The 25,761-nt window shown below is 42.5% G+C and overlaps 1 protein-coding gene and 1 long non-coding RNA gene across 4 annotated transcripts in view; both read right to left on the bottom strand.

The window, feature by feature from the left end:
• Window positions 1-1,996: 1,996 nt before the first annotated feature.
• LOC135535065 (uncharacterized) lies at window positions 1,997-4,434 on the bottom strand. Its single transcript, XR_010454805.1, has 2 exons — window positions 4,335-4,434; window positions 1,997-3,928 (listed from the first exon to the last, which is right to left on the bottom strand). It is a non-coding gene; the product is annotated as an uncharacterized LOC135535065 (long non-coding RNA).
• A 4,879-nt stretch (window positions 4,435-9,313) lies between these two features.
• Window positions 9,314-25,761, bottom strand: part of LOC135535056 (NLR family CARD domain-containing protein 3-like) — a 35,788-nt gene continuing 19,340 nt past the window's right edge. For 2 of the 3 annotated variants that reach the window (XM_064961789.1, XM_064961791.1), the window contains exons 3-10: window positions 22,628-22,744; window positions 21,263-21,347; window positions 20,896-21,124; window positions 18,759-20,529; window positions 18,298-18,471; window positions 15,860-16,033; window positions 14,890-14,936; window positions 9,314-14,017 (exon numbers count right to left, since the gene is read on the bottom strand). In XM_064961789.1, coding sequence (XP_064817861.1) covers window positions 13,482-14,017; window positions 14,890-14,936; window positions 15,860-16,033; window positions 18,298-18,471; window positions 18,759-20,529; window positions 20,896-21,124; window positions 21,263-21,347; window positions 22,628-22,744 — 3,133 coding nt within the window. In that variant the 3' untranslated portion in view covers window positions 9,314-13,481. The remainder of the gene's footprint in view (window positions 14,018-14,889; window positions 14,937-15,859; window positions 16,034-18,297; window positions 18,472-18,758; window positions 20,530-20,895; window positions 21,125-21,262; window positions 21,348-22,627; window positions 22,745-25,761) is intronic. The other variant, XM_064961790.1, reaches the window with a different exon arrangement.

Genomic DNA, 25,761 nt, shown 5'->3' with positions numbered 1-25,761 from the left:
TGAATAACGTTTCCTTTCATTATATGTTGTCGAATTCATAAAACATATTTGCTGCTATTGTAGTGAGGTTGTTAATACGAGAGGTCTTCAGACTTGCCATTATTGTATTATTTTCCTTGAAAGAACAAGTAGTGGGTTTTGAGTGCTTCTCCCCTATTTGGAAAGTTGGTCTGCCTGGTGTTCAGTCTGAGATATTCTGAGGGCACGTCTCCTTCTGCTGGACATAAAAACTGTTTCAAACTGTATAACACAATAGCGTCTTTGGAAAACTGGTTCATATATCGAAAAGTCAGTAGCGAATGTGACGATGTATATATTTATGTTGTATTTAAAGCATATTTCTGGAAGTTAATCGTGTCTGCTAGCTTAGCTATCCATGTTAATGACGAGCTAACAGCACCGTCAGTCAGTGCAATGTAATGTCACGCTAGCTAATGCTAGCAGGTGATTTATTGGTAATTCAAGACTTCTTTATTAAAATAATAACTGAATTATTATTTTCTTACTACCTTAAAAGGTTTATATAAAAAGGGTTGTACTTGTGCTTTGTATTTATGGATTAATGTCACTTCACATTGAGGACATGTATCATTACTGTTGCTCCAATCTAACAGTTATATTGTGTCCTATCTAACCATGTATCATTACTGTTGTTCCTATCTAACCATGTATCATTACTGTTGTTCCTATCTAACCATGTATCATTACTGTTGTTCCTATCTAACCATGTATCATTACTGTTGTTCCTATCTAACCATGTATCATTACTGTTGTTCCTATCTAACCATGTATCATTACTGTTGTTCCTACCTAACCATGTATCATTATTGTTGTTCCTGTCTATCCATGTATCATTACTGTTGGTCCTATCTAACAGTTATATTGTGTCCTACCTAACCAGTGAACGTGTGGCTGTGACCATCCTGTCAATGCCTGTCCTGGTGACTCATTTTACATTTTAGTCATTGAGCAGACGCTCTTATTCAGAGCAATATACAGTTGGTCCTGGTGACTCCTGTGCCCTTATTCATAAAGGCATTGTCTCAGAGCTGATCTAGGATCAGGTCCCCCTCTCCCTGTAATCTGATTCATTATGATCTAGGATCAGGTCCCCTCTCCATCTAATCTGATTCATTATGATCTTGGATCAGGTCCCCCTCTCCATGTAATCTGATTCATTATGATCTAGGATCAGGTCCTCTCCATGTAATCTGATTAATTATGATCTAGGATCAGGTCCTCCTCTCCATGTAATCTGATTAATTATGATCTTGGATCAGGTCCTCCTCTCCATGTAATCTGATTCATTATGATCTTGGATCAGGTCCGTCCTCTCCATGTAATCTGATTCATTATGATCTAGGATCAGGTCCTCTCCATGTAATCTGATTCATTATGATCTTGGATCAGGTCCGTCCTCTCCATGTAATCTGATTCATTATGATCTAGGATCAGGTCCTCTCCATGTAATCTGATTCATTATGATCTAGAATCAGGTCTCCCTCTCCCTGTAATCTGATTCATTATGATCTTGGATCAGGTCCTTATGATCTAAAAGGCTAAACTAATCCACCTTTAAAGGAGCCTTTGGGAGATTTTTGAGACCAGGTCAACCTAATTTTTAACCCTGAGACTACAATGGTCTGTTGAAATGTGATGAACATAATAAACACATTAACATCTGTCTGTTTAAACTGGAGATGTCTGTTTAAACTGGAGATGTCTGTTTAAACTGGAGATGTCTGTTTAAACTGGAGATGTCTGTTTAAACTGGAGATGTCTGTTTTTTGCATGTTTGTTTTACATGGGCTGTGTCTCAGTCCACCTCATCTTCAGATATGGCCCATAATGTAAGCTGAGACTTGTAGGAACCCGATGGTGTTCTCCGTTCTGCTCTAGGAATTACAACAAACTAACAGGGTGGAAAGGGATATTAGGGACACACAGAACATCTTAAATTAAATTATATGAATGAACAAATGAATGAACAAATGAGTGAATGAAAACTTTTTATTATTGTGTCAAATCGCCACCTGGCAACCCATCCCTTATGGGGTTAATTGACACATAAACAAACATTACAATAATTCACTGTGGAAATTAAATGATAATTCCTCTTCAGTGTTCTCTGCATTGCGCATCACATAAATAGTAAAAAAATTGAAGGGAAAAATCAAAACATAATAGTAATGAGGTAAACAATAATTACATCGTTAGAGCAGTAAAATAATATATACACACACATGCAGTTGAAGTCGGAAGTTTACATACACCTGAGCCAAATACATTTAAACTCAGTTTTTCACAATTCCTGACATTTAATCCTTGTAAAAAAAGTCCTTGTTTTAGGTCAGTTAAGATCACCACTTTATTTTAAAGAATGTGAAATGTCAGAATAATAGTAGAGAGAATGATTTATTTCAGCTTTCACTAAATAAGAACTGATATTTCCTGGGGACAGAAGATGGATGGAATGACTCAGCAGCACTCAGACACTAGTTTACTGTATTCCACATGTCCCCTCTACTTTATTCTAGATTATTAACCTGAAAGATAGAAGAGGGACCGTATGGATGGAATGACTCAGCAGCACTCAGACACTAGTTTACTGTATTCCACATGTCCCCTCTACTTTATTCTAGAGTATTAACCTGAAAGATAGAAGAGGGACCGTATGGATGGAATGACTCAGCAGCACTCAGACACTAGTTTACTGTATTCCACATGTCCCCTCTACATTATTCTAGATTATTAACCTGAAAGATAGAAGAGGGACCGTATGGATGGAATGACTCAGCAGCACTCAGACACTAGTTTACTGTATTCCACATGTCCCCTCTACATTATTCTAGAGTATTAACCTGAAAGATAGAAGAGGGACCGTATGGATGGAATGACTCAGCAGCACTCAGACACTAGTTTACTGTATTCCACATGTCCCCTCTACTTTATTCTAGAGTATTAACCTGAAAGATAGAAGAGGGACCGTATGGATGGAATGACTCAGCAGCACTCAGACACTAGTTTACTGTATTCCACATGTCCCCTCTACATTATTCTAGATTATTAACCTGAAAGATAGAAGAGGGACCGTATGGATGGAATGACTCAGCAGCACTCAGACACTAGTTTACTGTATTCCACATGTCCCCTCTACTTTATTCTAGAGTATTAACCTGAAAGATAGAAGAGGGACCGTATGGATGGAATGACTCAGCAGCACTCAGACACTAGTTTACTGTATTCCACATGTCCCCTCTACTTTATTCTAGAGTATTAACCTGAAAGATAGAAGAGGGACCGTATGGATGGAATGACTCAGCAGCACTCAGACACTAGTTTACTGTATTCCACATGTCCCCTCTACTTTATTCTAGAGTATTAACCTGAAATACTCACTTTACTTGGAAGCTGTGTTGCAGTATAGAGATTAAACTAAGCTGCTCTGTCATCTCAACATGGCCGTGTCCAGATACTTTCTTATTAATGTCAGTTTAAACTGCAGTCAAGGCGTCACCCCTTCACATAACAACAGTAACCAGAGGGTGTTGCTAACAGTCAGTTTCATATAATTGAAAAGCTCCTCCACCATCTTTACCAGACGTTTTACTCATAACATGTAGGTCTACTGATTAGTTTACACTTTGAAAACTGCTGTCTGTCAGCAACTCAGCTCAATTTGCAGTTCTACTAACTAGTAATATCTCATTCCAGATATTCATTCACATACTCTGTTCTTTAGAATAGATTATTGTTCAGAAATACTTACCTATTTGTCAATAATCTCCATATAGTATTTTCTGCTCTGTTGTCTCACCATGGATCCTGTACAAAATAACAACTTGACTTTCTGTTTCAGCTCAGCCGCCTCCCGAGTGGTGCAGAGTCCCACCCCCTGCGTCACTGCAGGACCTGGTTAGAATCCAGGCTGCATGATTGGGAGTCCCATAGGGTGGCGCACAATTGGCCGGGGTAGGCCGTCAATGTTAATAAGAATTTGTTCTGACTTGCCGAGTTAAATATAAGTGAAATAAAAATAAATGACTATGCACTCTACGCTGCACACCGTATCAACGGGGAAATAGTGGAGGGTAAACCCATGTAAACGAGCTTACGCAACATTTTATTTGTAAAATAGTGTAAACTCCAATTTGTATTCTGTTAATTATCGTTTCCCACTTATCATGCGTTCCCAACGTTAAGTCTAAATTCCATTGTGGAAAACGGGTCCAGGTTGTGCAGCATGATAAAGAATCATATCTCAAGCCTACTCTGTCTGTTGAATGTCTGACTACAACCTAACTTTATAATAGTTATATGTAGCCAAGACTTACCAGAATCTGTCCTTCAAATCAACACATTTATCCTGCTTCTAATGTTGCAGAGAAATGTGCGCTACGGTTTCAACAGCTGGTTTATAAAGGCGTAGACCACACCCTTACTTTCACTTTCATATGAGGAAATCACGTCCCTCCTGACGTCACTGGTGTACGGTAAAATAATGACGACAGAACCCTGTGAGATCTACTAACTAGTAATAATGTCATTCCAGGTATTTATTCTCTAACTCTGACCTTTATTGTTCAGAAATAATTTATTTGTACTTCTCTCCATATAGTGTTTTCTGCTCTGTCATCTCACCATGGATCCTGCACTCAGCCGCCTCCCCACCCTGATAATAAAGTGTTTTATTAGTATCTTCCACTAGATGGCAGTAAACATCTGCTGTAACGAGACTTTACAACAGCATTCCTTATTCATACAGGCAGTGTCTCAGATGAGGAGTGCTAATCTAGGATCAGGTCCCCCCTGTCCATGTAATCTGATTCATTATGATCTAGGATCGGCAGGTAGGCTAGTGGTTAGAGTATTGGGCCAGTAACTAAAAATGTTTCTAGATCGAATCCTCGAGCTGACAAGGTAAAGATCCGTTGTTCTGAACAAGGCAGTTAACCCACTGTTCCTAGACCAGTTAACCCACTGTTCCTAGACCAGTTAACCCACTGTTCCTAGACCAGTTAACCCACTGTTCCTAGGCCAGTTAACCCACTGTTCCTAGACCAGTTAACTCACTGTTCCTAGACCAGTTAACCCACTGTTCCTAGGCCAGTTAACCCACTGTTCCTAGACCAGTTAACCCACTGTTCCTAGACCAGTTAACCCACTGTTCCTAGACCAGTTAACCCACTGTTCCTAGACCAGTTAACCCACTGTTCCTAGACCAGTTAACCCACTGTTCCTAGGCCAGTTAACCCACTGTTCCTTTCCGTCAATGTAAATGAGAATTTGTTCTTAAAACTTCTTACGGCTAGTCGACAACATCCGGTGAAATTGGAGGGTGCACAATTCAAATAAATAATCATAAAAATGATGGATATTAAACATTTAGGTAGTGTAAGGGTTTTCTTCTGGTGAAAGAGAGGCGGACCAAAATGCAGCGTGGTGGTTATTCATGTTTTTATTAAAGACGACTATACATGAACAGACTATACAAAACAAGAAAAGTGAAAACCTAAACAGTCCTATCTGGTGCAAACACAGAGACAGGAACAATCACCCACAAAACCCAACACAAAACAGGCTACCTAAATATGGTTCCCAATCAGAGACAATGACTAACACCTGCCTCTGATTGAGAACCATATCAGGCCAAACATAGAAATAGACAAACCAGACACACAACATAGAATGCCCACCAAGCTCACGTCCTGACCAACACTAAAACAAGGAAAACACATACGAACGATGGACAGAACGTGACAGGTAGATAGGTGTGATATGGGTTAAAAGCTTAAATTCTTGTTAATCTACCTGCAGTGTCTGGTGTACAATAGGCTTTACAGGGAAAGTGTGCCATGCGATTGTTTGAGGACCGCGCCGCACATTAACATATTTTTCAACCAGCACAGGTTTCATAAAGTCACAAATAGCGATTCATTATTCACTTCTTTTTTGAAAATCTTCCTCTGATTTGCAATCCTAAGAGTCCCAGGTACAACATGTAGTGTCGTTTTGTCAGATAAAATCCTTCTTTATATCCCAAAAAGTCAGTTTAGAAGGGCGCCATTGATTTCAGTAATCCACTCGTTCAAAATGCGAAGAAAGGTGTCCAAAAAGCTACTGCTAAACTTTGTTAAAACCTCTTACGTCTATGGGGGCGCTATTTCATTTTTGGATGAAAAACGTTCCCGTTTTAAACAAGATATTTTGTCACAAAAAGATGCTCGACTATGCATATAATTGATACCATTCGACAGAAAACACTCTGACGTGTCCAGAAATACCAAGATATTCTCTGTGCGTGCCCTAGAACGTGAGTTTCAGGCAAAACCAAGATGAGATGGCATCCAGGAAATGACAAGGATTTTTGAGGCTCTGTTTTCCATTGTCTCCTTATATGGCTGTGAATGCGAGAGGAGTGAGTCAACCCTTTCTGTCGTTTCCCCAAGGTGTCTGCAGCATTGTGACGTATTTGTGGGCAGATCATTGGAAGATTGACCATAAGAGACCACATTTACCAGGTGTCCGCCCGGTGTCCTGCGCCGAAATTGGTGCGCAAAAGTCACCTGCCAGTATTTTTCCATGCGATACAGAGAGGAAAGCAAGCTTCCACGAACTGCATATCAATGAAGAGATATGTGAAAAAACACCTTGAGGATTGATTCCAAACAACGTTTGCCATGTTTCGGTCGATATTATGTAGTTAATCCGGAAAAAGTTTTACGTTGTAGGTGACTGAATTTTCGGTTCGTTTCGGTAGCCAGACGCAATGTAGAAAACGGAACGATTTCTCCTACACACAGACGCTTTCAGGAAAAACTGCGCATTTGGTATGTAACTGAGAGTCTCCTCATTGAAAACATCAGAAGCTCTTCAAAGGTAAATGATTTTATTTATTTGGTTATCTGGCTTTTGTGAAAATGTTGCGTGCTAAATGCTACTCAAAATGCTATGCTAGCTTTGCATACTGCTAGCTTTACACAAATTAGTCAATTTCTATGGTTCAAAAGCATATTTTGAAAATCTGAGATGACAGTGTTGTTAAGAAAAGGCTAAGCTTGAGAGCAGACGCATTATTTTCATTTTATTTGCAATTTTCAGAAATCGTTAACGTTGCGTTATGCTAATGAGCCTGAGGCTTTAGTCACGATCCCGGATCCGGGATGGGGAGTTCCAAGAGGTCTCTCTCTCACACACACACACACACACACACACACACACACACACACACACACACACACACACACACACACACACACACACACACACACACACACACCCCTCCAGCTCAATCTAGCCATCTCTGGTCACTGTCAGCAGCTAGTTAATGAGAAGGGGACTAAAATCAATATACACCTTGGGAGGAATTCCTGATTACCTAGCCCTCCTGTCTGTCTGTCTGTCTGTCTGTCTGTCTGTCTGTCTGTCTGTCTGTCTGTCTGTCTGTCTGTCTGTCTGTCTGTCTGTCTGTCTGTCCAGTCTGTCCAGTCTGTCCTGTCTGTCCTGTCTGTCCTGTCCGTCCGTCCGTCCGTCCGTCTGTCTCCTTTATCTTCCTCAGTGGGGAAAGAGAGAAATGAAGAAGTACATTTGAAGACTAACGTCGTCCTGAATCATTTCTGCTGACTAATCTCTCCCTCCCTCTCTCTCTTGCTCTCCCTCCACAGCAACTCATATCAATCAGAGAGTCACTGATGTCACCCAGCCCATCAGGGCTCAAAGGCACCCAATTACCAAACATAAAGCAACTTCCACACACCCTCTCTCTCTCTTTCCCTCTGTTCTAACTCTCTACCCTCCCTCTCTCTCTTTCCCTCTGTTCTGACTCTCTACTCTCCCTCTCTCTCTTTCCCTCTGTTCTGACTCTCTACTCTCCCTCTGTGATATCTACGTTTTTTTTAAATAAAAATGTTCACACATAAAGTGAACCGTTTTTGCTTTGTAATTCTGGGTTATTGTGTGTAGATTGATGAGGGGAAAAACACATGTAATCCATTTTCGAATAAGTCTGTAATGTGACAAAATGTGTAAAAAGTCAAGGGGTCTGAATACTTTCTGAATGTTACTGTATATCAGTATATTAGACTCTCTCTCTCTCTCTCTCTCTCTCTCTGCAGTGATGTTGTTTTCATCACTTCTGGTTTAACACTGCCATCAAGTGGTGATTGTCCAAACTGCACCACTGTTAAGATAGAGTGTGGGAGAGAGAGAGCAGAGACGGGAGAGAGAGAGAGCAGAGACAGCAGAGAGTGTGGGAGAGAGAGAGAGCAGAGAGTGTGGGAGAGAGAGAGAGAGAGCAGAGTGTGGGAGAGAGAGAGAGCAGAGAGTGTGGGAGAGAGAGAGAGAGAGAGCAGAGAGAGAGCAGACTGTGTGGGAGAGAGAGAGAGCAGAGAGAGAGCAGAGAGTGTGGGAGAGAGAGCAGAGTGTGGGAGAGAGAGCAGGGTGTGTGGGAGAGAGAGAGCAGAGAGTGTGAGAGAGAGAGGGAGCAGAGAGAGCAGAGAGCAGGCTGAGAAAGCAAAGAAAGAGTGAGAGAGAGCAGGGAGAGAGCAGAGAGCAGGGAGAGAGCAGAGAGCAAAGAGAGAGCAGAGAGAGCAGAGAAAAGAGAGAGCAGCAGAGCAGAGAGAGAGCAGAGAGCAGGCTGAGAGAGCAGAGAGTGAGATCAGAGAGTGAGAGAGTGAGGGAGCGAGCAGAAAGAGAACAGAGAGAGCAGAGGGAGAGAGAGCAGAGGGAGAGAGAGCAGAGGGAGAGAGAGCAGAGGGAGAGAGAGCAGAGTGTGTGGGAGAGAGAGAGCAGAGAGTGTGAGAGAGAGAGGGAGCAGAGAGAGCAGAGAGCAGGCTGAGAAAGCAAAGAAAGAGTGAGAGAGAGCAGGGAGAGAGCAGAGAGCAGGGAGAGAGCAGAGAGCAAAGAGAGAGCAGAGAAAAGAGATAGCAGCAGAGCAGAGAGAGAGCAGAGAGCAGGCTGAGAGAGCAGAGAGTGCGAGAGTGAGGGAGCGAGCAGAAAGAGAACAGAGAGAGCAGAGGGAGAGAGAGCAGAGGGAGAGAGAGCAGAGGGAGAGAGAGCAGAGGGAGAGAGAGCAGAGGGAGAGAGAGCAGAGGGAGAGAGAGCAGAGGGAGAGAGCAGAGAGAACTCTGTTGCTATAGTGACCCTGCATTACAACACTCTGTTGTACTAATTGTACAATTTGTTTAATTCTATTCCACATATTTAATTGTTTTGTATTTCATATTTGTTTCATGTTTCAACCAGTCGCAGGTTAACATCAACCTGACAGAGGAAACGTAAACTCAATAAACAAACTGTTTTCACAATTAACAAGCCTTTTCTTATTTCAAGTATGTTTTATTATGAAAAGTACAATATATATACTTGTAAACTTATACAACTATGAAGTACATATATAATTGTATATAATTATACAATTTGTTAATCAACAATAAAAGAAAACAAATTATCACATTGGTATTTTAACAGTGTTTTTGTAAGAGGTCCTGGGTAAAAATCACAATTATAGGAAGACGCGCATGTGTGTGTGTGTCCTGTGTTTGTCCAGTGAGTGTGTGTGTCCAGTGTGTGTGTGTGTCCTGTGTTTGTCCAGTGAGTGTGTGTGTCCAGTGTGTGTGTGTGTCCAGCAGGTGTGTGTGTTTGTGTGTCCAGTGTGTGTTTGTTTGTCCAGTGTGTGTGTGTGAATGAGTCTAGTGTGTGTGTCCAGTGTGTGTGTGTGTCCGGTGTGTGTGTGTGTCCAGCAGGTGTGTGTGTGTTTGTTTGTCCAGTGTGTGTATGTGTGTTTGTCCAGTGAGTGTGTGTGTCCAGTGAGTGTGTGTGTCCAGTGTGTGTGTGTGTCCAGCAGGTGTGTGTGTTTGTGTGTCCAGTGTGTGTGTGTGTCCAGTGTGTGTGTGTGTCCAGTGTGTGTGTGTGTCCAGTGTGTGTGTGTGTGTCCAGTGTGTGTGTGTGTCCAGCAGGTGTGTGTGTGTTTGTTTGTCCAGTGTGTGTATGTGTGTTTGTCCAGTGAGTGTGTGTGTCCAGTGAGTGTGTGTGTCCAGTGTGTGTGTGTGTCCAGCAGGTGTGTGTGTTTGTGTGTCCAGTGTGTGTTTGTTTGTCCAGTGTGTGTGTGTGAATGAGTCTAGTGTGTGTGTCCAGTGTGTGTGTGTGTCCGGTGTGTGTGTGTGTGTTTTTGTCCAGTGTGTGTTTTTGTCCAGTGTGTGTTTTTGTCCAGTGTGTGTTTTTGTCCAGTGTGTGTTTTTGTCCAGTGTGTGTGTGTTTGTCCAGTGTTTTTGTCCAGTGTGTGTGTGTTTGTCCAGTGTGTGTGTGTGTCCAGTGTGTGTGCGTGTGTCCAGTGTGTGTGTGTGTGTCCAGTGAGTGTGTGTCCAGTGAGTGTGTGTCCAGTGAGTGTGTGTCCAGTGTGTGTGTGTGTCCAGTGTGTGTGTGTGTCCAGTGTGTGTGTGTGTGTCCAGTGTGTGTGTGTGTCCAGCAGGTGTGTGTGTGTTTGTTTGTCCAGTGTGTGTATGTGTGTGTGTCCAGTGTGTGTGTGTGTCCAGTGTGTGTGTGTGTCCAGTGTGTGTGTGTGTCCAGCGTGTGTGTGTGTCCAGTGTGTGTGTGTGTCCAGCAGGTGTGTGTGTGTTTGTTTGTCCAGTGTGTGTGTGTGTGTATGTGTTCAGTGTGTGTGTGTGTCCAGTGTGTGTGTGTGTGTGTGTGTGTTTTTGTCCAGTGTGTGTTTTTGTCCAGTGTGTGTGTGTCCAGTGTGTGTGTGTCCAGTGTGTGTGTGTCCAGTGAGTGTGTGTCCAGTGTGTGTGTGTCCAGCAGGTGTGTTTGTTTGTTTGTCCAGTGTGTGTGTGTGTGTGAGTCTAGTGTGTGTTTGTGTGTGTGTGTCCAGTGTGTGTCCAGTGTGTGTGTGTGTCCAGTGTGAGTGTGTGTCCAGTGTGTGTGTGTGTCCTGTGTGTGTGTGTGTGTCCTGTGTGTGTGTGTGTGTGTGTTTGTCCAGTGTGTGTGTTTGTCCAGTGTGTGTGGGTCCAGTGTGTGTGGGTCCAGTGTGTGTGGGTCCAGTGTGTGTTTTTGTCCAGTGTGTGTGTGGGTCCAGTGTGTGTGTGGGTCCAGTGTGTTTGTGTCCAGTGTGTGTGTGTCCAGCAGGTGTGTGTGTTTGTGTGTCCAGTGTGTGTTTGTTTGTCCAGTGTGTGTGTGTGAATGAGTCTAGTGTGTGTGTCCAGTGTGTGTGTGTGTCCGGTGTGTGTGTGTGTGTTTTTGTCCAGTGTGTGTTTTTGTCCAGTGTGTGTGTGTCCAGTGTGTGTGTGTCCAGTGTGTGTGTGTGTCCAGTGTGTGTGTGTCCAGTGTGTGTTTTTGTCCAGTGTGTGTTTTTGTCCAGTGTGTGTGTGTCCAGTGTGTGTGTGTGTCCTGTGTGTGTGTGTGTGTCCTGTGTGTGTGTGTTTGTCCAGTGTGTGTGTTTGTCCAGTGTGTGTGTGTGTCCTGTGTGTGTGTGTGTGTCCTGTGTGTGTGTGTGTGTGTGTGTGTGTGTGTGTGTGTGTGTGTGTGTGTGTGTTTGTCCAGTGTGTGTGTTTGTCCAGTGTGTGTCCAGTGTGTGTGTGTGTCCAGTGTGTGTGTGTGTCCAGTGTGTGTGTGTGTCCTGTGTGTGTGTGTGTGTGTGTGTGTTTGTCCAGTGTGTGTGTTTGTCCAGTGTGTGTGTTTGTCCAGTGTGTTTGTCCAGTGTGTGTGGGTCCAGTGTGTGTTATTGTCCAGTGTGTGTGTGGGTCCAGTGTGTGTGTGTGTCCAGTGTGTTTGTGTCCAGTGTGTGTGTGTCCAGTGTGTGTGTGTGTCCAGTGTGTGTGTGTGTCCAGTGTGTGTGTGTCCAGTGTGTGTGTGTGTCCAGTGTGTGTGTGTGTGTCCAGCAGGTGTGTGTGTGTTTGTTTGTCCAGTGTGTGTGTGTGTGTGTGTGTTCAGTGTGTGTGTGTGTCCAGTGTGTGTGTGTGTGTGTGTGTGTTTTTGTCCAGTGTGTGTTTTTGTCCAGTGTGTGTGTGTCCAGTGTGTGTGTGTGTCCAGTGTGTGTGTGTCCAGTGTGTGTGTGTGTCCAGTGAGTGTGTGTCCAGTGTGTGTGTGTCCAGTGTGTGTGTGTGTCCAGTGTGTGTGTGTCCAGCAGGTGTGTTTTTTTGTTTGTCCAGTGTGTGTGTGTGTGAGTCTAGTGTGTGTTTGTGTGTGTGTGTGTGTCCAGTGTGTGTCCAGTGTGTGTGTGTGTCCAGTGTGTGTGTGTGTCCTGTGTGTGTGTGTGTGTGTGTGTGTGTGTGTGTGTGTGTGTGTGTGTGTGTGTGTGTGTGTGTGTGTGTGTTTGTCCAGTGTGTGTGTTTGTCCAGTGTGTTTGTCCAGTGTGTGTGGGTCCAGTGTGTGTGGGTCCAGTGTGTGTTTTTGTCCAGTGTGTGTGTGGGTCCAGTGTGTGTGTGTGTCCAGTGTGTGTGTGTCCAGTGTGTGTGTCCAGTGTGTGTGTGTCCAGTGTGTGTGTTTGTCCAGTGAGTGTGTGTGTCCAGCAGGTGTGTGTGTTTGTTTGTCCAGTGTGTGTGTGTGTCCAGCAGGTGTGTGTGTTTGTTTGTCCAGTGTGTGTGTGTGTGTTTGTCCAGTGTGTGTGTGTGTGTGTGTGTTCAGTGTGTGTGTGTGTGTGTTCAGTGTGTGTGTGTGTGTTCAGTGTGTGTGTGTGTGTGTGTGTGTTTTTGTCCAGTGTGTGTCCAGTGTGTGTTTATGTCCAGTGTGTGTTTATGTCCAGTGTGTGTGTGTCCAGTGTGTGTGTGTCCAGTGTGTGTGTGTGTTTGTTTGTCCAGTGTGTGTGTGTGTGTGTGTGTTTTCAGTGTGTGTGTGTGTTCAGTGTGTGTGTGTGTGTGTGTGTTTTTGTCCAGTGTGTCTGTGTCCAGTGTGTGTTTTTGTCCAGTGTGTGTTTTTGTCCAGTGTGTGTTTTTGTCCAGTGTGTGTGTGTGTGTGTGTGTGTGTGTGTGTGTGTGTGTGTGTGTGTGTGTGTGTGTGTGTGTTCAGTGTGTGTGTGTGTGTGTGTGTGTGTGTTTGTCCAGTGTGTGTTTTTGTCCAGTGTGTGTGTGTCCAGTGTGTGTGTGTCCAGTGTGTGTGTGTCCAGTGTGTGTGTGTCCAGTGTGTGTGTGTTTTTTCCAGTGAGTGTGTGTGTCCAGTGTGTGTGTGTCCAGCAGGTGTGTGTGTTTGTTTGTCCAGTGTGTGTGTGTGTGAGTCTAGTGTGTGAGTGTGTGTGTGTTCAGTGTGTGTGTGTGTGTGTGTGTGTGTGTTTTTGTCCAGTGTGTGTTTTTGTCCAGTGTGTGTGTGTCCAGTGTGTGTGTGTCCAGTGTGTGTTTTTGTCCAGTGTGTGTGTGTCCAGTGTGTGTGTGTCCAGTGTGTGTGTGTCCAGTGTGTGTGTGTAAGTATATATATATATATATATATATATATATATATATATATAATATAATATATTAATATTATTTCAAAGTCCCCAAAGTCCAAAGTGTGTATCACTGACAGAGAGACACTGAGTTGGAGTAAAAACAAACCCCAAACCCTGGATAGAGTGGCTCAGTGAATGTGGAGGTGAATGTGATCAGGTGGGTCAGTGTGTCAGAGGAGGCTCTATAGAAGGACAGAGTGCCGGCTGGCCAGTCCAGATACACTCCTACTCTGTGGGAGCTGGAGGAGGGGACGTCTATGGTAGTGAGATTATTATTGTGACAGGCAGTGTAACTGTAACGGTTGTCAGAGCAGATCAGACTCCAGGACTTGTCATTACATCCAAGACAACAGTCCTCACCCCTTCCTATCCTGCTGATTCCTTTATATGTCACTCCAATAACAGCCCCTCCACTCCTCTCTACCTCCCAGTAACAGCGCCCAGTCAGACCCTCTCTACACAGCACCTGTTTACAGTCCTCAAATCTCTCTGGGTGATCAGGATACGGCTGCTCCTCTCTCCTACATGTCACCTTTCTGTTCTCCTCAGACAGAGAGAGGTGTCTGTTTACTGTGTTTAGGTCCAGTGTGAGATCACAGACATCTGATGGATGAAACCAGACACAATATTAGAAATCATCATCATTCACATTAGAATGTTAACTCACTTTTCACTAATTCATTTAATGTAGATGTTTCTAGGTATCAAAAGGAGAAGTTAAGGTAACTTGAGACTTGTTGAATGATCATATTTAGCACAAACAACTACCTCTTTCCCAACTGTATTTAATGTATTTATTTATTTTGCTCCTTTGCACCCCATTATTTTTATCTTTACTTTGCACATTCTTCCATTACAAAACTACCATTCCAGTGTTTTACTTGCTATATTGTATTTACTTTGCCACCATGGCCTTTTTTGCCTTTACCTCCTTTCTCACCTCATTTGCTCACATTGTATATAGACTTGTTTCTACTGTATTATTGACTGTATGTTTGTTTTACTCCATGTGTAACTCTGTGTTGTTGTATGTGTCGAACTGCTTTGCTTTATCTTGGCCAGGTCGCAATTGTAAATGAGAACTTATTCTCAACTTGCCTACCTGGTTAAATAAAGGTGAAATAAATAAAAATATGTTATACTGTATGGTAATATAAAACACACTTATTCCCATTAATTACACACACACACACACACACACACACACACACACACACACACACACACACACACACACACACACACACACACACACACACACACACACACACACACACACACACACACACACACCATATAACTTTGTCCAGTCAAAGCAACTCTTTGTAAACTTTGGTGTCCCTGATTTCTGCTTCTCTAGAACTACAGCTGATATTTAATATGACCAAGTCAGTAATGATGTTGGTCTTTGACTTTGACTTAACTTGAATTAAGACTTATTCTTAGTCATATTCTTCACAGCAGTCAACACTCACATTTTCTAAGTCCAGGTTTCATTCTGTTCTCTCCACCATGTTCCACACTGTAGCGGTAAGCAGAAGAACAGACAGTCATTGAGGGATACACACACACACACACACGTACATACACACACACACACACACACACGTATATATCAAGCGAATGTTTGTCCTGTGTGTGTGTGTGTTCAGTGTGTGTCTGTGTGTGTCCAGATTGTGTCTGTGTGTGTCCAGTGTGTGTGGGTCCCGTGTGTGTGTCCAGTGTGTGTGTCCAGTGTGTGTGTGTCCAGTGTGTGTGTGTCCAGTGTGTGTGGGTCCAGTGTGTGTGTGTCCAGTGTGTGTGTGTCCAGTGTGTGTGGGTCCCGTGTGTGTGTCCAGTGTGTGTGTGTCCAGTGTGTGTGTGTCCAGTGTGTGCGTGTCCAGTGTGTGTGTGTCCAGTGTGTGTGTCCAGAGTGTGTGTGTCCAGAGTGTGTGTGTCCAGTGTGTGTGTGTCCAGTGTGTGTGTGTCCAGTGTGTGTGTGTCTCCAGTGTGTGTGTGTCTCCAGTGTGTGTGTGTGTCCAGTGTGTGTGTGTGTCCAGTGTGGGTGTGTCCAGTGTGTGTGTCCTGTGTGTGTGCGTGAGTCCAGTGTGTGTGTCCTGTGTGTGTTTGTCCAGTGTGTGTGTTTGTCCAGTATGTGTGTGTCCAGTGTGTGTTTGTCCAGTGTGTGTGTGTGTCCAGTGTGTGTTTGTCCAGTGTGTGTGTGTGTCCAGTGTGTGTGTGTCCAGTTTGTCTGTGTCCAGTGTGTGTGTCCAGAGTCATTGAGAGATTTACACTGAACTTTGTTATCAGGATATAACAGATATAACACAGTCAGCATATACCTTTGTCCAAGTGGTGGTCAGAATGTTTATCTTAACTATCAAGTGGTGGTCAGAATGTTTGTCTTAACTAGCCTGATAAGTCAAACATGTCTGATATGAACATTGACATAAACCCTCTACATACTTGAGTTTCTCCAGTCTGCAGTGTGGATCCTCCAGTCCAGCAGAGAGCAGTGTGACTCCTGAGTCTCCTGGGTGATTGTAGCTCAGGTCCAGCTCTCTCAGGTGTGAGGGGTTTGACCTCAGAGCTGAGACCAGAGAAGCACAGCCTTCCTCTGTGACTAGACAGCCTGACAGCCTGCAAAGAGTCAAATCATATTAAAATCACACTGATATTATTTAGTGGTGAAAATAGTGACATTATTACAACATATTCAGATATATCAGTGTCCTGAAACCTTCCATATCTATTCGTAAATGTTCATTATTAGAAATAACAAATTATCAAAGTTTGCCTGCAGATAGAAACATGTATAGTACAAATATTTGAGTAGACTGACCAGACCAGTTTAAAAAGCAGTATCAGTCAGAAGACAGACAGTGAGGTATCAGATTTAGATTGTATTGAGTATACAGTCCACACCATATCTATTTAGACAGTGAGGTATCAGATTTAGATTGTATTGAGTATACAGTCCACACCATATCTATTTAGACAGTGAGGAATCAGATTTAGATTGTATTGAGTATACAGTCCACACCATATCTATTTAGACAGTGAGGAATCAGATTTAGATTGTATTGAGTATACAGTCCACACCATATCTATTTAGACAGTGAGGTATCAGATTTAGATAGTATTGAGTATACAGTCCACACCATATCTATTTAGACAGTGAAGCTAACAGTGAAGCTAACATTTTAAATGTGGCTCTGTACTCCAACATTTTGGATTTCAGATCAAATGTTTCATATGAGGTGACAGTATATAATGTTTCACCATTTAGAAAAATAAAGTAAATAAATATAATAATAAATAATAAAATTAATAAAGTTTCCCCATTTGAAGAAGAAGACATAAGTATTCTGTCCAATTCACTTATACTAAAAATAGTCAAAAATGTAGTATAACACAATGACTACATCAAGCCAGTGACTGCCATGATTGAGAAAGATCATAAATGAATCATTAATAATAATGAGTGAGAAAGTTACAGAGGCTACAACAAAACATGCTAACCTATCACCATTACCAGTAACAGAGACTACAACAAAACATGCTAACCTCTCACCATTACCAATAACAGAGACTACAACAAAACATGCTAACCTCTCACCATTACCAATAACAGAGGCTACAACAAAACATGCTAACCTCTCACCATTACCAATAACAGAGGCTACAACAAAACATGCTAACCTCTCACCATTACCATTACAATAACAGAGGCTACAACAAAACATGCTAACCTCTCACCATTACCAATAACAGAGACTACAACAAAACATGCTAACCTCTCACCATTACCAATAACAGAGACTACAACAAAACATGCTAACATCTCACCATTACCAATAACAGAGACTACAACAAAACATGCTAACCTCTCACCATTACCAGTAACAGAGACTACAACAAAACATGCTAACATCTCACCATTACCAATAACAGAGACTACAACAAAACATGCTAACCTCTCACCATTACCAATAACAGAGGCTACAACAAAACTTTCTAACATCTCACCATTACCAATAACAGAGGCTACAACAAAACTTTCTAACCTCTCACCATTACCAGTAACAGAGACTACAACAAAACATGCTAACATCTCACCATTACCAATAACAGAGACTACAACAAAACATGCTAACCTCTCACCATTACCAATAACAGAGGCTACAACAAAACATGCTAACCTCTCACCATTACCAATAACAGAGGCTACAACAAAACATGCTAACCTCTCACCATTACCAATAACAGAGGCTACAACAAAACATGCTAACCTCTCACCATTACCAATAACAGAGACTACAACAAAACATGCTAACCTCTCACCATTACCAATAACAGAGGCTACAACAAAACATGCTAACCTCTCACCATTACCAATAACAGAGGCTACAACAAAACATGCTAACCTCTCACCATTACCAATAACAGAGGCTACAACAAAACATACTAACCTCTCACCATTACCAATAACAGAGGGGGTCTGATCTTTGTGCCTCTGTAACTTTCTCATTCATCATTATTCACGATTCATTCCTGATTATTCATCATCATAGTAGCATCCACATGAATGTAGAAGTGTTCAGAAACATCTTCTATTCTTACTGACAATACAAGTGAAGTGACTCCAAAATGACAGGACATTATTCACCATTCAGTTTCTATTAGGAAAAACATCCAAAACACAACCAAGACAAACTGCAAATTAATTCAACAAGTAAGTAGAATCACAAGCTTGATGTAATCACTGCAGGCATGGAATATGGGACCAAATACTAAACGTATGACTACTTTAATACACTATAAGTGAATATAACCGAATAATTACGACTTTTCAAATGGGAGAACTACATACATAAAGTGCTTTCATATCTGATAATACTGACCTCAGAGTCTCCAGTTTACAGTGGGGATTCCCCAGTCCAGCAGATAGCAGCTTTACTCCTGAATCCTTCAGGTCGTTGTTACTCAGATCCAGTTCTCTCAGGTGTGAGGGGTTTGACTCCAGAGCTGAGACCAGAGAAGCACAGCCTTCCTCTGTGACTCCACAGCCTGACAGCCTGACAAAGAGATCATCATGACTTCACAAACACACTGTTCATTTAACACCAGTAGTGTAGAAGGACAATGGCAGATGCATTTGGTTTATTCTCTCAAATAACATATAGATTCATCTTACAGTCTCCTATAATTGTATGGTCATAGTGTTCTACTAATGTGAACATCAATGAATTTATTCAATATGCTTTTCAAAATAATATATTATACATATTATAATACATATTTTTCCCTAAACATATTATTTCTTCCTGATGATTAGTTCTTAAATGTCATTTTATTTACTCACAGAGCAGCTCTGGAGGCTTTGACCACTGGCAGCAGCCTCAGAAGACCTTCCTCTGATCTGGAGTATTTCTTCAGGTCAAACACATCCAGCTCCTTTTCTGAAGTCAGCAACACAAAGACCAGAGCTGACCACTGTGCAGGTGACAGGTTGGGTTCTGAGAGACTTCCTGATCTCAGGTAGCTTTGGATCTCCTCCACTAGAGAATGGTCATTCAGTTCATTCAGACAGTGGAACAGATTGATGCTCCTCTCTGGAGAGAGATCCTCCCCGATCTTCTCCTTGATGTACTTGACTGTTTCTTCATGGCTCTGTGAGCTGCTTCTTGTCTTTGTTAGTAGACCTCGTAAGTGCTTCTGATTGGACTCCAGTGAGAGACCCAGAAGGAAGCGGAGGAAAAGGTCCAGGTTTCCCGTCTCACTTTGTAAGGCTTTGTCCACAGCACTCTTGTAGAAAGTAACTTCAGGCTCGTTTTTTGTTTGCAGTTTGTCCATTAGATTCTCATTGTTGTTGATGAATGAGAGGAACACATATACAGCAGCCAGAAACTCCTGAATGCTCAGATGTACAAAGCAGTACACCTTGTCCTGGTACAGCACACATTCCTCTTTAAAGAGCTGTGTGCACAATCCTGAGTACACTGAGGCTTCATTAACATCAATGCCAGACTCTTTCAGGTCTTCTTCATAGAAAATCAGATTGCCATTCACAAGCTGTTGAAAAGCCAGTTTTCCCAGTGACAGAATGCTCTCTTTATTCCAGTGTGGACCTGTCTCTTCTTTCCCAAGATACTTTTCATTCTTCTGTTTGGTATGAAACACCACAAGGTGTGTGTACATCTCAGTCAGAGTATTGGGCATCTCTTCTCTCTCATGTTTCAGCATGTGTTCAAGGACTGTTGCAGAAATCCAACAGAAGACTGGAACGTGGCACATGATGTGGAGGCTCCTTGATGTCTTTATGTGTGAGATGATTCTGCTGGCCAGGTCCTCATCACTGAATCTCTTCCTGAAGTACTCCTCCTTCTGTGGGTCATTGAACCCTCGTACCTCTGTTACCTGGTCAACACACCCTGAAGGGATCTTATTGGCTGCTGCAGGTCGGGTAGTTATCCAGATGAGAGCAGAGGGAAGCAGATTTCCCTTGATGAGATTTGTCAGCAGAACATCCACTGAGGTTGACTCTGTGACGTCCCAACAGATCTTGTTCTTCTGGAAGTCCAGGGGCAGTCGGCACTCATCCAGACCATCAAAGATGAACAGAACTTTGTACTTGTTGTAGATGGAGATTCCTGATTGTTTGGTTTCCATTGAGAAGTGATTGAGAAGTTCAATGAAAGTGTGTTTGTCCTCTTTCTTCAAATTCAGCTCCCGGAAAGGGAATGAAAATACAAATTGGACATCCTGATTTGCTTTTCCTTCAGCCCAGTCCAGAATGAACTTCTGCACAGAGACTGTTTTTCCAATGCCAGCAACTCCCTTTGTCAGCACAGTTCTGATAGGTTTGTCTTGTCCAGTTAAGGGTTTGAAGATGTTGTTACATTTGATTGCAGTCTCTGGTCTTGCTTGTTTCCTGGTTGTTGTCTCAATCTGTCTCAGCTCATGTTCATTATTGACCTCTCCTGTTCCACCCTCTGTGATGTAGAGCTCTGTGTAGATCTTATTGAGAAGTGTTGGGTTTCCTTGTTTAGCGATCCCCTCAAATACACATTGAAACTTCTTCTTTAGATTAGATTTGAGTTCACGTTGGCAAATCACAGCCGGATCATCTGAATCTAGAAATAACACAGAGGATATTAATATGATGTCTGTTTTAACGCCTACAGTATCGAAGGACTGTTAGAAAGTTTTACATTATAATAATTTATTCTCTTAACTGACTGTATAAATGTGTAAATGTTTTCATAATGCATTACAGACTGGTGTGACTGATTATATAATTATTGGTATTATTGATGGTATTATTAATGTTCTCTCTCTCTAAATTAATCAACACATCCCTACTGCTACTTGATGAGGTCACTAGGTGTTGTGTTAAGGCTGCTACAATATCATTGAGTTACACAGCTACTTTAGCTGTACTTTAGCTACAGCTTTTAAATGTTATAAAACAGCATCAACATGAGGCAGACAGATCTTACATTTCTCCAGTGTGTCAGCAAGCTCCTTCTGGTTCATTTTCCTCAGGATGTGCAGTGTGATCTTCAGAGCCCCCTCTCTGGCACTGCTCTCCTGCTTCTCATTTTCAGCATCCACCACTTCCTTATCCTGCTTCTGACTCTCAAAGCCTTCTGGGAGTTCTGGACTAAGAATCCTCTTGAACCTCTTCAGCTCGTTCTTCACAAATGTCATCATATTCTCTTCAAGCAACTGAAATAAACAAAGTAAATAAGTTAAGCAAGTTAAGCAAGAGAATAAATGCTTTCTCATTAACACATTAATGAATGATTGACAGATCAACTTTACTTGAGGTGAACAAAAACAAATGTACATAACAGGACCACATACACTGAATATGGAGGCCAGGTCTGTTTGATGACTCTGGGAAGACTGACCACTGAGAATCTCTGACTCTGATCTCTCCTGTTGGTTTCTGTGGACAAAACATGAGATTACATCTCCTCATCCAGTGAGTACACACACACACACACACACACACACACACACACACACACACACACACACACACACACACACACACACACACACACACACACACACACACACACACACACACACACACACACACACACACACACACACAGGGAGGGAATGTTGTGTTTGTTTGATATTGTTTTACGACTATGAAACGGACAAATTCGGAAAATGATGAAACTGATTTCTCAGTGAAATCAGTAGTACTGCTAGGTTTTACACAGTAATAATATATATCTGTCTCACTCTCAGAGAAATCAGTACTACTGCTAGGTTTTACACAGTAATAATATATATCTGCCTCACTCTCAGAGAAATCAGTAGTACTGCTAGGTATTACACAGTAATAATATATATCTGCCTCACTCTCAGAGAAATCAGTAGTACTGCTAGGTATTACACAGTAATAATATATATCTGCCCCACTCTCAGAGAAATCAGTAGTACTGCTAGGTTATACAGAGTTTCATAAAGAACTGTACAAATGATACATTTGACATCAATATACAACATTTTTTAAAACCATTATTAAATACAGTAATATAAGATTTGTATTTAAACATTTAGTTTTGAAATCAGCAAATGTTTTTATCCAGGGCCTGGGGTCGGGGTACCAGGAAAACAATGAGACTATAAGGAGTACCAGTACTGAGTCAATGTGCAGGGTACCAGGTAGTTGAGGTAATAATGAGACTATAAGGAGAACCAGTACTGAGTCAATGTGCAGGGTACCAGGTAGTTGAGGTAATAATGATACTATAAGGAGTACCAGTACTGAGTCAATGTGCAGGGTACCAGGTAGTTGAGGTAATTGAGGTCATATCCACATGTAGGTAGGGGTATAAGTGACGAGGCAATCAGGATAGAGATTACATCTCCTCATCCAGGGAGTGCACACACACACACACACACACACACACACACACACACACACACACACACACACACACACACACACACACACACACACACACACACACACACACACACACACACACACACACACACACACACACACACACACACACACACACACACACACGCACACACAGGGAGGGATTGTTGTGTTTGTTTAATATTGTTTTAGGACTATGGAAATGGACAAAATGATTAGCCTATGGATTATGAAAACAACAATAAATGGGAAAATGGGAGAGGAAAAATGACTAGAGACAGTGTTGTTTAACTCACTGACCAGGACCCATGAGTTCTTCTTACCTTTGTTCAGTAGAAAAGTCTCCCTCTCTAAAGGTTAGAGGAGGTTCCATAGACCAGTCACTCTTCATGGACACACAGCTGGGAACAGGGGAGGCTGGTCTCTCCTGCTGGATTGGTCTTCAACACAACAGAGACAAACATTACATCTCTCATCTACTCTGAGCTCAGATGGGGAAACATAAGAAGAGTTTCACAAATAGAACTGACTTCCAGACGTTAGTTAATGGCGCGAGCAGTGTGTCATTTTTAATAACGAAATTCATTTAGCGTCGCGAGCGTTGTCGTCAGTCTGTCAGCCCCGCTAAAAGGCTGGTGTCATTACTCTGCCTTCTCCGGGGGATGTTGAGGTAAATTTACTAACCGGGAGGGTTGAATGATGTAATTAATTGGAGGGCTGGAAGACGCATCTCGAGGTTGTTTACTCGCAATATCAGATATTAAGATGATTTTTATAATGAATGTATACTGAGGTTGAGGTTCTGACTAGTGATTATTTACCCGCTGTTCAATACCTGCTATTGAGGCGCCCTGAAAATAATATTCAAAAGTTCGGTCCTTGGACACAGATGGGTTAAACACTAAAGTTACCGTCCATCTAGTGAAGAGAGGAGAACCGGACAGAGGTAGCCAGCATCCGTCAACGAGAGAGGGAGAAGCCCTCCAACGGGATTTAACAGGTGGAAGAAACAACTGGGGAGCTCCATCGGTCCACAAGAAATGCAGACAGCCGGTGATGATGTAGTGGTAGCTATGGTAACTAGGATGCTGCTGGTCGAGTAGCTAGCTAGATTACCGAGCTGTACCGACTAGCTAGGATAACTAGGATGCTGCTGGTCGAGTAGCTAGCTAGCTTACCGAGCTGTACCGACTAGCTAGGATAACTAGGATGCTGCTGGTAGAGTAGCTAGCTAATTTACCGAGCTGTACTGACTAGCTAGGATAACTAGGACGCTGCTGGTCGAGTAGCTAGCTAATTTACCGAGCTGTACCGACTAGCTTGGCTAGATAGCAGGTTGTTCGTCTGTCCCTCGTCTCGGTGACGAATCCGGTGAACCACAAAATGAAACAAGGATAGAGAGTGAAAAGGATCTGGTTACACTCATACTGTCCCTGACCGCAAAGAAAAAAGCTAAAATAAACTTCGGTGTCTCAACACTGTAACAATCTCCGTCGTTATTCCCCAAGACCACCTCAGTCCACTCTGCACGTAACCGGACAATATGCTTGGCGCCACACCGAACGGGGACGCGGACAGTTCTGTTTGGGGACAGTTCTGTACGGGGACGCGGACATTTCTGTTTGGGGACAGTTCTGTACGGGGACATGATCAGTGCAACACAATCAACTAAACCCAGTCTTCACACTGGGTTACATTAGTAATATTCATTTTTTATTATTATGTGAAACAAACATTCTATGTTTTTTTATAATAATATGTTGAGATCTGGGTCCACATCCACAAAGTGTCTCAGAGTAGAACATTGGTCGTATAAGTGCTGAGAATAAAGACGTTTTACACTTATGGTTATAAGTGGGTGGGTCACTGTGCATGAAGTCTCTAGTCCCACTTAGTCGGCAGATATTTAGGACACCTGGTGAGCTGTCCTAAGTAGTTAAGAGTTAACATCAGCTGTCCTAAGTAGTTAAGAGTTAACAGCAGGTGTCCTAAGTAGTTAAGAGTAAACAGCAGCTGTCCTAAGTAGTTAAGAGTTAACAGCAGGTGTCCTAAGTAGTTAAGAGTAAACAGCAGCTGTCCTAAGTAGTTAAAGAGTTAACAGCAGGTGTCTTGATAATACTAAAGAATAATGCAGTGATTTAGTGCTTCCTGAGCAACATGTAATTGCTTTGGAGAAGTTAAAATAATGTTCTATATTTCTATATGATCAATCCATTAATAATATAGACCTACATGCAACAGTATATCTTGTGCTTTTGGCAATGATTTATGTATAATAATTATAATAGGTCACACCATTTATGTCTGCATAGCAAATTGACTTCATTTTGGCTGATTATCTCAGGTTTTTGACCAGCGGCTAAGGAGTTGGTGCTGTGGCCAAAAGGTGGCTGGTTCAAATCCCGGGTCAGGAAAGAAACACCAGAAGTGATCTGATGACTGGAAGGCTGCTTCATTCACATCCTCTAAACATTAACCTTCTGTTGATCAGAACTCTAGAGGTTCTTCTTCACTGAACCAAAATATATATATAATGTTTCAGTGATTCCATATTTTAATGAAGTAATAGAAGCCTTTTTGGTTCTAGAGGGAACCTTCTTTTCTAAGAGTGTATAATAATAAACACGTTTTTCTTCTGATGAATTAATTATCTACATCATGTTATTTCAAGTTCTCATGTTGTTAAATAATAATCCTAAATTGGGGATGGATATAAATTGGGCATTTGAAGGCATCTAGGGTGTAATATGTGTTTGATGAACATGAACATTGTATGCAACGTTGTGGGCAACATTATTGGCAAGGGACTTGATACCTACTATGCCAAAGCTATTTAGAGTTGTTAAACGGAAGTGTTGATATAACGGTTATATTGTCTAAAAGATGCATTCCATTATATTAGTCAATAATTAAGAGTAGGCGAAGTGGTCGTGTGAAAAATTCTATCAAATGTCTTACAACTAGTACAGTCAGGGTGCCGGGGAACCCCTGCAGTACCTACACAGACCCCGGATTGAGAACCCCTGCAGTACCTCCACAGACCCCGGATTGAGAACCCCTGCAGTACCTCCACAGACCCCGGATTGAGAACCCCTGCAGTACCTCCACAGACCCCGGATTGAGAACCCCTGCAGTACCTCCACAGACCCCGGATTGAGAACCCCTGCAGTACCTCCACAGACCCCGGATTGAGAACCCCTGCAGTACCTCCACAGACCCCGGATTGAGAACCCCTGCAGTACCTCCACAGACCCCAGATTGAGAACCCCTGCAGAACCTCCACAGACCCCGGATTGAGAACCCCTGCAGTACCTCCACAGACCCCAGATTGAGAACCCCTGCAGTACCTCCACAGACCCCGGATTGAGAACCCCTGCAGTACCTCCACAGACCCCGGATTGAGAACCCCTGATTTAGCAGATACTCTTATCCAGAGTGATTTACAGTAAGTGCATTC

The sequence above is a fragment of the Oncorhynchus masou genome, unplaced genomic scaffold, assembly GCF_036934945.1.
Source record: "Oncorhynchus masou masou isolate Uvic2021 unplaced genomic scaffold, UVic_Omas_1.1 unplaced_scaffold_439, whole genome shotgun sequence".
Taxonomy (NCBI): domain Eukaryota; kingdom Metazoa; phylum Chordata; class Actinopteri; order Salmoniformes; family Salmonidae; genus Oncorhynchus; species Oncorhynchus masou.
This window is presented reverse-complemented; position numbering and strand designations above follow the sequence as displayed.